This window comes from Pituophis catenifer, unplaced genomic scaffold, assembly GCF_029215685.1.
Source record: "Pituophis catenifer annectens isolate HBS135680 unplaced genomic scaffold, rPitCat1.0.hap2 SCAF_1, whole genome shotgun sequence".
NCBI classification, from domain to species: domain Eukaryota; kingdom Metazoa; phylum Chordata; class Lepidosauria; order Squamata; family Colubridae; genus Pituophis; species Pituophis catenifer.
In genome coordinates this window covers 161,974,425-161,986,638 of record NW_027256881.1, presented here as the reverse complement: position 1 = coordinate 161,986,638, position 12,214 = coordinate 161,974,425, and the positions used below count along the sequence as shown (strand labels likewise).

Below are 12,214 nucleotides of genomic sequence, written 5' to 3'. Positions count from 1 at the left end.
TTTCTAAGAGAGCATCATTGGGTCATCTCGTAGCAACAAAATACATTTTATTTTTAGGAGGTGAGATGAGGAAATTTGAACATTTAGAATGTAGCTGTTTTATATTTTATACTAAAAAACGTTTTAAAAATCTTGTCTTATGTTTTTTTTCCATTTGGCAAAATTTTTAATTTGTATCTATCTTGATTATATTTAAGAGAAAACTGAACTTTCATGAACTTTTAGTTTAGAAATATGTTTTAACTACAATTCTGCTTATTCTTGGCTTTTAACCATTACAAAAACCTCTGGAATGCTGAAGCCAACTTTTCACTAAGCGTATGTTAACAACAATCTTAGTTCTTACAATAATGTGGAGAATTATTATGAATGAGTGTAATGAACACATAAGGTGGAGAGTAAGCAAACAAAATTATAGGAATCATATTTGTAATGCACCAACACTTCAACAGTAAACTAAATGTGGTTTTCTGAAAAATCTGATGCTCCTTTTGTCTTAACTTCATAAGAGGGAATAGATGTAAATACTAGTGAGATAATAAGCATATAAAATTTAGTCAAAGCATCTGTGAAGCTGATAATAGACCAGAATTCTCTAAAAGTTGGCATGTTCCAGATATGCTGATTTAACTTTTTAATAGTAAAAACAAATACAAAGTAAACTGAAACCTAAAGTAAGTTTAAAAAGTGCAAGAGAAAGAAAAAGAGGAAAAGAGTGAAAAAATAAAGATAAAGTGGCTTCAAATCTTCATCACACCAAGCATAAGCTAACATAATTCTTCACTATCTTAAAATTACGTAACAAAAAACTCTTCTACCCATAACCTAACTCATATCTATATATAATCCACCTTTTCAATCCTGATTCAGCAAAAAGTCCATAAGAAGCAATCAGCAATTTGAAAGAAGTACTTTATCCTTGATCAAATAGTCAGTCCTTATCTGAAGATGGGAAAAGAGCTAATGAAGTTCCCATCTTAAAAAAAAAAAAAAGAAAGAAAAAACAGACCTAGGAAACTGCAGATTAATCAGCCTGACATTTTTATCTGGTAAGATCTTGCAAAAAAATCAAGCAATAAATCTGCGAACACAAAATTATAACCAAAAGTCAACTTGTGTTGTGTTGTTATCATTATCATTACTATGATGATGATGATGATGATGATGATGTAAGGTCCCAAAATATACTTGAGTCACCAAAATGCCAAAGAGAGAGACTCAAGATGAGGCTTGCAAAAAGAAGCAAATTTTATTTATGTCCAAAACAAAATACTGGGTGGGACTATATCCAGAACGTACAGATACAATGCTTGTGAGGTAGCCACACCTTGGAGAAGATATGGCATCCTTTTTATACCCTCAGAGACATCAGCTTAGTACCCAATTCTGGCCTCCTAGTTTAGGTTTGTGTATTCCTTGTTGCCCTGCAAAGGAATAGAAGCCTCCCAATTAGCTTTATCTCTTCCTTGAGCATTCCTTTTTTCTCCCAATTGGCCATTTGGCCCCCTGGTTCTGCAAGGAACTAGCTTATACAGAGCAAAGGTGTAAATTAGGGCTGAATTATCCCTAGGATGATGTCTGCACTTCCAACTGAGATACGTACCATGCTCTTAGATGGCACAAGAAAAACAGAAAGAAGATTGATATGGGTTCAGATCAAATTGCAGGAACATATGTTTGACAAATACCAGATACATTATAGAGGCCTAACAACAGAATATGTTTGTTACAAGAGATATAAATATAAAGGCATAATATATGTGATACAAATACAAGGCATATTTGTGTTACAGATATAAAGGTACAATATATAAATACAAAGATAATACAAATACAAAGGTTGTACTACTGGTTCTGTGGGCGTGGCTTGGTGGGGGGTGTAATGTGATTGGGTGGGCGTGGCCAACTTTTTTTAAAAAACTTTTCAAAGCATTTTTTCTAATGCTTTGAAAAGCCTCTGACGATCAGGCAACTCAGCTGAGATTGTCAGAGACTTTTCAAAGCATTTTTTTACCACCTCTTCAGCCAAGAGGTTGCAGAAAAAAATGCTTTGAAAAGCCTCTGACGATCCCAGCTGAGCCGTGTGATCATCAGAGGCTTTTTTTTTTTACTTTTAAAAGCATTTTTTGTCAAGAGGTTGTAGAAAAAGTTTTTAAAAGTGATCTGTCCCCGTCCACACATACACACAAACACAGCCAGCCGAGGGTTAAGGAAACACTTTGGCACACACCCAGGTCTTATCTCCAACTTGGCAGCGATTTACACACCGTCTGCCAAGTGACTATCCAAGGTTTACTTTTGTTCGTCACAAGGATCACTGGCCACCACCCTCTATTATATAGTCTCTGGGGTGTGGTCCAGTGACTCAGTTCTAATCCCTAGCATGCCTCCTGAGCTGCTGCAATCGTTTATCACGCCTTCGGAGGCGTGCGTCCAGGAATGATGTTTCTCCCTCGGTCATCCGAGCCACCTGTCTCCCTGTTAATCTCCTCTCCCTCGGCCGGCACCTGAGACAGTGCCAGAGGGGAGGGGCCTGGAGAGGGAGGCCTGGCTGACTCCTCTTCCTCATGCTCGGAGCTTTCTTCCTCCGATGGGACAGGCTTAGAGGGCGGGGCCACAACACTATCCCCCACCACAGGGCCCCTCCCCCGGGTCTGACGGTCGGGATGGGGTCGGGACGGGAACTGTTCGTGGAAAGCTCGCACCAGGTCAGGGGCCTGAATGGCAGACGCGTCCACCCAGGTCAAATCCTCGGGCCCGTACCCCTTCCAGGCGATGAGGTATTGGAAGCGCCCCTTCAGCCAACGGGAGTCCTGGATACTGTCCACCTCGCACGTCGAGGCGTCGTCCTCATCGGCTGCGGCTGGGGGGGCAGGCGTCGGCGGGCGGCGGAGATGGCTCGCGGGGGCCTCAGGGACCAGGAGGGACTGATGAAAAACGGGGTGGAGCCGCATGGAGCGGGGTAGAGTCAACCGGTAGGCCACCGGGTTGATGACTGCCTCGATAGGGAAGGGACCGATAAAGCGGTGGGCCAGTTTCCTCACCGGCTGGTCCGTGGGGAGGTGTTTCGTTGACAGCCACACCCGATCTCCAACTTCCAGCGGTGGCGTCGCCTGGCGGGCGCGATCGGCAAACTGTTTATAATCCTCTTTCGCCCGGATCAGCTGCCGCCGCACCAGTTGCTGCACCGCCTGCAGCTCCGAGAGGAAGTCCCGGGTCTCGGGAACAGGGGAGTCCATGATGGTCAACGGGAAAAGCCGTGGATGGTATCCGACGTTGGCATGGAACGGGGTCATCTGGGTGGAGGTGTGTTGGGAGTTGTTAAAGGCGAACTCCGCCAGGGGAAGGTACTCGGCCCAGTTGTCCTGCTGCTGGTTGACAAAACAGCGGAGGTACTGCTCCAGTATGCCGATGACCTTCTCCGTGCCCCCGTCAGTCTCCGGATGGTGCGACGACGACAGGCACACCTGCACCTCCAGCGCGGCCATCAGGCTTTTCCAGAAGCGGGCCGTGTACTGGGCCCTGCGGTCCGAAACCACCCGGTCCAGCAGGCCGTGGAGGCAGAAGATGTGCTGTAGGAACAGGCGAGCCGTGGTGTGGGCCGAGGGCAGGCCGCGGCACGGGATGAAATGTGCCATCTTCGTGAGCGCATCCACCACCACGAGGACGGTTGTGTACGTAGCGGACAGGGGCAGGTCTGTCAGGAAGTCCATGGAGATGGCTCCCCACGGTCTCTCCGGTGTCGGCAGCGGCTGGAGGAGTCCAGGAGGGGGGCTGGACGCGGCTTTGGCCTGTCGGCACGTCACACAGGATGTCACGTAGGCGTGCACATCGTGCCGTACCCGAGGCCAGCAAAAAGTCCGCATCACTAAGTTCAAAGTCTTAAAGAAGCTGAAGTGCCCCGCCGCGGGGTTGTCATGGCACTGGTTCATGACGAGGGCTCGGAGCGGACTCGTGGGCACGTACAGCCGACCCCAGTGTCTGAGCAAGCCCTCTCCACGGTCCATGGGGACGCGGGGCCGATGTCCGCTCTCCGCTGCTGCGACCAGTCGTCCCGTCGCTGCGCTTCCAGCACCTGAGCCCGCAGGTCCACCGGTTCCTGGACCGCAGCCAAGGAGTCCGCTGGCAGCACCGTCCAGGGGGGAAGGGAGTCCTTGGGGCAAAAGTATTCCGGCTTACGGGATAGCGCGTCCGCCCTCTGGTTGAGGTTGCTCGGAACGTATGTGACATGGAAGTTGAACCGGGTGAAAAACAACGACCACCAGATCTGCCGCTGGTTCAACTTCCTGGCCGTAGTGAGGTGCTCCAGGTTCCGATGGTCCGTCCGCACCTCCACCTGGTGTCGGGCCCCCTCGAGGTGATGTCGCCAAGCCTCAAATGCGGCCTTGATAGCCAGCAACTCCTTTTCCCAGATGGTGTAGTTGCGCTCGGAAGGGTTGAGTTTCCGGGAGTGGTAAGTGCAGGGAAACAGAGTGCTGCCATCCACCGGGGCCTGTAGCAGCACCGCCCCAATCGCCACATTGGACGCGTCTGTCTCAACCACGAACGGACGGTGTGGATTAGGGTGCCTCAGGACTGGCTCCGTGAGGAAGGCCTGCTTGAGGACCTCGAAGGCCTGCTGCTGCGGGGGCCCCCACTGGAACGGGACCTTTTTCCGAAGGAGCTGAGTTAACGGCAAGGTCAGGGTGGCGAAGCCCGGGATGAAGGTCCGATAGTAGTTGGCGAATCCCAACAGACGCTGGACGTCCTTCACCCGATGCGGGGGTTACCAACTGCACAAGGCCTCCACCTTGCGCGGGTCCATCGCGATGCCCTCGGGGGTGATGATGTGCCCGAGGAACTCTATGGAAGTCTGGAAGAAGTAGCATTTCTCCAACTTCGCATAGAGCTGGTGCTCCCGCAGGCGCTGCAGGACCTGGCGGATATGCTGGAGGTGACTTTCCGGGGTCCGGGAATAGATCAAAATGTCATCCAAGTAGATCACCACGAACCGATCCAGCATGTCCCAGAACACGTCGTTCATCAAGTGCTGGAAGACCGTGGAGGCGTTGGTCAACCCGAACGGCATGACAGTATACTCGAAGTGTCCGTACCGAGTGCTGAACGCCGTCTTCCACTCGTCCCCCTCTCGCACACCCACCAGGTTGTAGGCCCCTCGGAGATCGAGCTTAGTGAAGATCGAGGCCTCCCGCAACCTCTCCATCAGCTCCGGGATCAGCGGCAGGGGGTAGCGATTTCGCACTGTGATGGCATTCAAGCGCTGGTAGTCGCAACACAGGAGTAAGTCCCCCGTCTTCTTTTTCACGAACAGGACCGGGGCCGAGAGCGGGGAGGTCGAAGGCCGGATGAACCCACGGGTCAGGTTCTTTTCCAGAAAGTCCCGTAAGGCGGCCAGCTCGGGCTCCGACATGGAGTACAGGCATCCCGAGGGCAGGGGCGCGTTGGGCATCAGGTCCACCGCGCAGTCGTAGGGTCGGTGCGGGGGCAAGCGGTCCGCCTCCTTCTCGCTGAACACGTCGGCGAAGGGTGTCAGCTCCGGAGGCAAGGAGACGTTCGGGGCAGAGACGTCCTGGCCGGCACAGGTGTGGCGAAGGTGGTCGACACACTGCAGGCTTGGGAACGAGATGGCGTTTCTCGACCACCTGAGGGTCGTGCGCCCGAAGCCAGGCCATCCCCAGGACCAAGGGAAAGTGCAGATCCGCTGTTACGTAAAACTGGATCGCCTCCTCGTGGTTCCCAATGGCGAGGCACAAGGGCTGGGTAGCAAATTTGATGGGCCCCGCCACAAGTTCCCGCCCATCGATAGTCTCGACCCTCAACGGAGGGTCCACTGGAACCAAGGGGACTTTGTAATGGGCCACAAAGGCCTGGTCCATAAAGTTCGTAGTGGCCCCCGAGTCCACCAGCGCATGCGCCTGGAGCCCCTCCGACTGGTTAGCCAACAACACCCGGGTGTTCAAAATCAGGTGCCGAGGGGGCTCACAGTCCACAGCCACCGACTCCGGCGGGGCATGGTCACGTGCCTGGCCTAGAGTTTCCCCTAGGCCAGGCCTGGCCCGTTTCCCGGCTGGTCACGCCGAGACTCCGGAACAGGCTTGAGTGGTCCACTCTGCTTCCGGGGACACGAGGCGGCAAAATGCCCCGCCTCGCCACAAGAGGCACAACCCCCCTTGATGTCTCCGCATCCGCTCCTGGGCTGTCAGTTGAGGTCTGGCTGCTCTGAGCTCCATGGGCTCCTCAGCCGTCGCCACAAAACGCGATACGGTCCGGAGCGCTGTCGGTGCGAAACGTGGGGGTGCCGACGCTGTCGGTGGTTCCGGAAGAGCCCGACGGAGCCGTCGCCGTTGCAGGCAGGCATCGATGCGCAGGCATTGAGTCACCAGCGCGTCAAGGGTCGGTGGCACCTCCACCCAAACCAGCTCGTCCTGCATCTCGTCGGAGAGGCCATCCTGGAAGGCGTCCATCAGCGCCACCTCATTCCAAGCCGAATCCTGGCCTAGCAGTCGGAACTCCGCAATATAGTCCTGCAGGGGGCACTTGCCTTGGCGGAGGTCCTTGATGCGCCTCGCTGCCGTCTGCACCCAGAGGGGGTCCTCAAACATGGTGCGCAGGTGTTGTAAAAAGCCCTGAAAATCCAGGAGCAAGGGGCTATCTTGCAACAACAGGGGCGTGGCCCATCGGGCGGCAGTGCCAGAGAGGGAGCTGATAACAAACGCCACCCGAGCCCGGTCATCCGGAAAATCCTCCGGCCTCATCGCCATTAACAGTTGGCATTGTCCCAAGAAGGCCGGAAACATCTCCTGCTGCCCAGAAAACCTATCTGGCACGTTCACTGGGCATCTCGGACGGGGAGGGGGAGGAGGTGGAGCTGCAGGAACATTTCCCAAAGCAAGTTGGGCAGTTAGCTGTGCTACTTGCTGTTGCAGAAGCTGATTGACCTCCAGCATCTGCTGTAACTGCTGCTGCAGCTGTTGGTCCATCGTGGGTTAACGATGGAGTATGGGGGTGACGAACAAGATGATCTGTCCCCGTCCACACACACACACAAACACAGCCAGCCGAGGGTTAAGGAAACACTTTGGCACACACCCAGGTCTTATCTCCAACTTGGCAGCGATTTACACACCGTCTGCCAAGTGCGTTTATTTCCACAAAACAGAAAGATAAGATACTTAGCGTACAAAAAGTCCAATCAGAATAATATTTCTCTCAGCAGTTCTGGACGAGGCTTTAGTGACTATCCAAGGTTTACTTTTGTTCGTCACAAGGATCACTGGCCACCACCCTCTATTATATAGTCTCTGGGGTGTGGTCCAGTGACTCAGTTCTAATCCCTAGCACGCCTCCTGAGCTGCTGCAATCGTTTATCACGCCTTCGGAGGCGTGCGTCCACGAATGATGTTTCTCCCTCGCTCTCATCCGAGCCACCTGTCTCCCTGTTAATCTCCTCTCCCTCGGCCGGCACCTGAGACAGTGCCAGAGGGGAGGGGCCTGGAGAGGGAGGCCTGGCTGACTCTTCCTCATGCTCGGAGCTTTCTTCCTCCGATGGGACAGGCTCAGAGGGCGGGGCCACAACAAAAAGTTAAAAAAAAAAAGCCTCTGATGATCGTGGGGCTCAGCTGGGCATGGTGGGGGGGGGATTTTTGCTTCCGGTTCTCCAAACCACCCGCCACCATTGCTACTGGATCAGGCGATCCGGTCTGAACCAGGAGCATTTCACCCCTGCTATATATGTATTACAGGAACCTAATGGTTACAGAATAACAAGTTTCTGCTAATTCTAGTATGCCAGTATATCATATTCTAGTATTATTTATTATACCCTTATTGTTTTCCTTCTATTATTTTTATTATTTGCTTTACATGTACACTGAGTGCTTTTGTACCAGAGATAAATTATCTGGTACTTAACATGGCAGCCTGTAAGGTCTTGCTTCTCCAAATCTTTGCAAGAAAGCAGGATTCTTGAAACTGAAGTTGTTCCAAAAGGAGCTTTTATTGAAAAATTTGTGATACCAAGAGGTCTAGGCAGGAACTAAATCTTCCCACTTAAAAAAACAGCAATTTAAAGCAGTGCAAACAAAACCCCTCCCACAGTACAGCAATGTAGGAAACAGAAACTCTCAGCACACCAATGCAGGAAACAGAAACTCAGAGCACACCAATGCAGGAATCAGAAACAGAAACTTCATATAGCGATCCCTCCAATCCTCCCCCCTCCAGTGGTGAAATCCAATTTTTTTTACTACCGGTTCTGTGGGCATGGTATGACTTGGTAGGCATGGCAGGATACTGCAAAATCTCCATTCCCACCCCACTCTGGGGGAAATCAGAGATGGTATTTGCCAGTTCTCTGAACTACTCAAAATTTTCGCTACTGGTTCTCCAGAACCTGCTGGATTTCACCTCTGTCCGCCTCCCATCAGAATGCCAACATCCCCCCCCAAAAAAAATATGGGGCTAGCTAACTTAACTATAATAACCCAAGGAGAGTTAGCAGATTCTAACTAATTTATTTGCAACAGGAAGAGGGGCCAGCGTTGTTTCCACTGCTGTCCTGGTTCAGGATACCACGTTTTTTTGATAAGGCTATCACTAGCCTTCTGGAATTTTAGGGCCCAAAGGGAAAAACATTTAAGAACAGAAGTGAGCAAAATGAAGGTTTTTCGACAAAATGGGGATTCTGTGAGTAAAATTAGCAACAGATCTTCAAGGTCCCTTCCAATCCTAAATTTTATTTTTTTTTCCTACCCTCACCCCCGCAGGGAACGGCCCTTGTTGCGCTTGTGGGCAATCGCTCCTGCTCCGCTTCTCCGGAGAGCTTCCGCAGCACCGGTTAACTTGCCGGCCTTTTGCTGTTCACCGTGGCCGTCTTGTCTCTTGCACACAGTGCACTGTTTTCCCCTCACACCGCCAGCAAACTTTTGAAATCTAGCCATTCATCGCTCTTCTTCCACGACCATCTTTTGCCTTGCCCCGCATTTTACCGATTCTGCGGCCCGTGCCCGAGGATATTAAAAGTGAGCGGCGCCCCTCGCTCTCCTGAACGCGCTTGCTCTGTTCCGCGGCTTCTTCAAATTGCAACGAAAGCTTCCGCTGACACGTAGCTACCGGGAAGCCTCTGGGCTCCACCAAAAGCACTGGCCGCTTCCTGGAAGGCTCAGTGTTGCTCCAGGCGCCAGCCCGCTTTCTCTTCCAGACGCTCTAAGGCCTGTCACAAAGAAGCGAAAGAAGGCAGGGCCTGCGGCTGGGAGCGTTTCCCCTCGGAAGCAGCGCTTCTTCGGAGCGAGGGTGCGGACCCTCCTGCCGGGATCGCCGTGCAAGCGGAGAGGCCTCCCCAAGAGCTGCTGTCTCCCGGCCACCTGCGAGGTCGCCGCTTCTCTTGCTTCGGGTCTCTCAGCTAACGGTAAGGGCCGGGGAATGAAGGCGGCGGAGCATTTGCTTCCTCCCCTGGCACTGAGAAAAGGCTTAAATCTCCCGCTCCTGGCTTTGTGCTTTGAGAAGGTCCGTTTAACTGTTCCGCTCCTGGCTTTGTTCAGCCGCTGCCGCCCTCGTCGGTGCTTCGCTCCTCCCGATGAGGCTCACCCGGGCAAAACCACCCGAGAAGAAGGTATTCGGCCTTAGCTTTTCCTCCTTCCCAGCCGCTCCCACCTTCGCGCGTAACTTGTATTCGCAGCGCGCCCTTCCTCCCTTGGAGAATTTACACTGTCGAGATGACATTTGCTTCACGTGAAGAATCTTGCTAGCTATTTCCAGACCCGGCATTGTTTTCAAGTTGTTTACAGATATCCTGCTTTAGTACATCTCCTCTGACATTTCTCCGGGTATTTGCTCCCCAGGTAATAATTCCGGGGTCTTTTTGTCCTTTCTTGCAGGGTGGGAAGGGAGGGGGGGGAAGCACATTTGCTCTTGTCCCCTTCTCTGGCATCTCTCCAATTCTGCAGTTCCTCAAAGAAGTCCTGATAGTTCTTCAGCCAGTTTATTCGGTATTCTGGGGATTATTTCATCAGGCCTGGGAACTGAAAGCATTCAAATTAGCTTGAAGATCCCTTTAGCATGCCCTTACTGACCTGCACCCTCCCCTGTCTGTATTCCCAAATGAACAGGTTTGTGGCACATTTAAATCATCATTTAAATCACTAGTAAAAAGGCTTGATTTAAATTTACTCAATTTAAATCATAATTTTTAAAGAGCAACTGTCCTGCAGCAGCTCCTTCACTGACCCACTGTTGACTCACCGACTGTCCTATTCACTTTAATGGGATGGCGGGTGATGTTGCAGTGATACAACAAGATGAGGGACGTGGCAAGCAGCAGGTCAGTGGATGTCCACTAACACGCAGAGCCATGATGGATCTGAATTGACAGGTGGTTTTTAATATTATATTTAGAAGCTGCTTTCACTTTCATTTTTACTGCTTGCCCTTCCTCCTCACACTTAGAGCCTGGTGGTACAGATTCATTTCTCTTCAAAGAATCATACAGTTTGTAGTGTACATAGATTTGCAAAACAATGGGATAAAGGAATATTCCTAAACTTTATGTTATGATTTATCTCATGGTTACTGTGAAATTGTGTGAATGCATCAATGCAGTGCATGTTATCTCAGTTTGCAGAGCTTGGATTCATTGAATGAGTTTACGAAAAATGTAAATATTGCTGAATATACAGCCTCATGCTACATAACTAAGCTCCATTTCCTGTTGAATTAACTAAATTATTAATGTATCTTAAATAGAAGACTATCTTTAGATAGATTTTACTCCAAAAGCATTTTATTAAATACATTTGATAAAAAATTTAAAAAAATCCAATTCAAATAAAAAAAATCTGATTTAAATTTTAAAAAACTGATTTATTTTTTTTTAAATAGATTTTTATCTACCCTGATAAATAGTGAAGGAAGATTATCACTGGAGCAATACAAGAATGTGTATAGGAATATTTTTCAAATTTCCTTAAGTTTTTTAATCAACAACTTTTGTGCAATCATGAAATACTCTGCATGCAAACCATGACAAATTAAGTTTAATATGTTTGTTTTATTTGGGAGAATTATGTAATACAAAGGGCCACTATAAATAGCTGCTTTTTTTTTAAAGAAAGCAAATATAAATGTTTACATAATAAAACAGAAATGATTAACTTAAACCAATCAACAATGACCTTAAACCAAACTATGGATTTGCTCAATAGAGATCATTGGCATTCTTTAGTCTCAAGAGACTATGGTATCGTGCTCTGGAAAGAGGTCCTAAAACAGCAGCTAGTGTGACTAAAAAGGCCAATTCGAGAGTGGCAATCCCTTCCACACTGAGGGCAGATACATTCTGTCCCCTGCCCAGCCCCCAGATTTCGCTGGTTCTGGGACTGCCTCTTTGCCTCAGCCTGCCAAACAAGTGTCTCTTCGAATTGGACAAGGCCATGCTGCGTCTTTAGCCTCCAAACTGAATGATCGGAGGTCAAGTTTTCCCAGTTGTTACTGTCCATTCCCAGGGCCTTTAGGTCCCTCTTGCAGATATCCTTATATTGCAGCTGTGGTCTCCCTCTGAGGCGCTTTCCCTGCACTAATTCTCCATACAGGAGATCTTTTGGAATCTGACCATCAGCCATTCTCACGACATGCCCCAGCCAGCGTAGACATCACTGTTTCAATAGCGTATACATGTTAGAAATTCCAGCACGTTCCAAGACTGCGCTATTTGGAACTTTGTCCTGCCAGGTAATGCCAAGAATTCGTCGGAGACAGCACATATGAAAGGTGTTCAACTTTCTCTCCTGCCATGCGTCCAAGATTCACTGCAGTACAAGAGTGTGCTCAGGATGCAGGCTCTGTAGACCTGGATCTTTGTATGTTCCGTCAGCTTCTTATTAAGCCATACTCTCTTTGTAAGTTTGGAAAATGTGGTGGCCGCTTTACCAATACGTTTATTTAGCTCAGTATCTAAAGAGAGAGTGTCAGAGATAGTTGAGCCGAGGTACACAAAGTCATGAACTTTGTGCAGAGATTGTAATACAGGGAGGTGAATCCACGTCCTGACCGATGACTTGTGTTTTTTCGGGCTGATTGTTAATCCAAAATCTTGGCAGGCCTTGCTAAAACTGTCAATAGAGATAACAAAACAAAAATGTTTATCGTTTCCAAACTATACTTCAGACTACAGATTTGTCCACAATAATACTCATGAGCTTTCATCATTTCCGGAGTAAAC

At 49.5% G+C, this 12,214-nt stretch overlaps 1 protein-coding gene across 1 annotated transcript in view; it reads left to right on the top strand.

Annotated features, from left to right (window-relative positions):
* SETDB2 (SET domain bifurcated histone lysine methyltransferase 2) overlaps positions 1–12,214 on the top strand; it is a 70,895-nt gene that overhangs the window by 23,530 nt on the left and 35,151 nt on the right. The window contains 1 exon segment of the mRNA XM_070933269.1: positions 9,223–9,406. Coding sequence (XP_070789370.1) covers positions 9,223–9,406 — 184 coding nt within the window.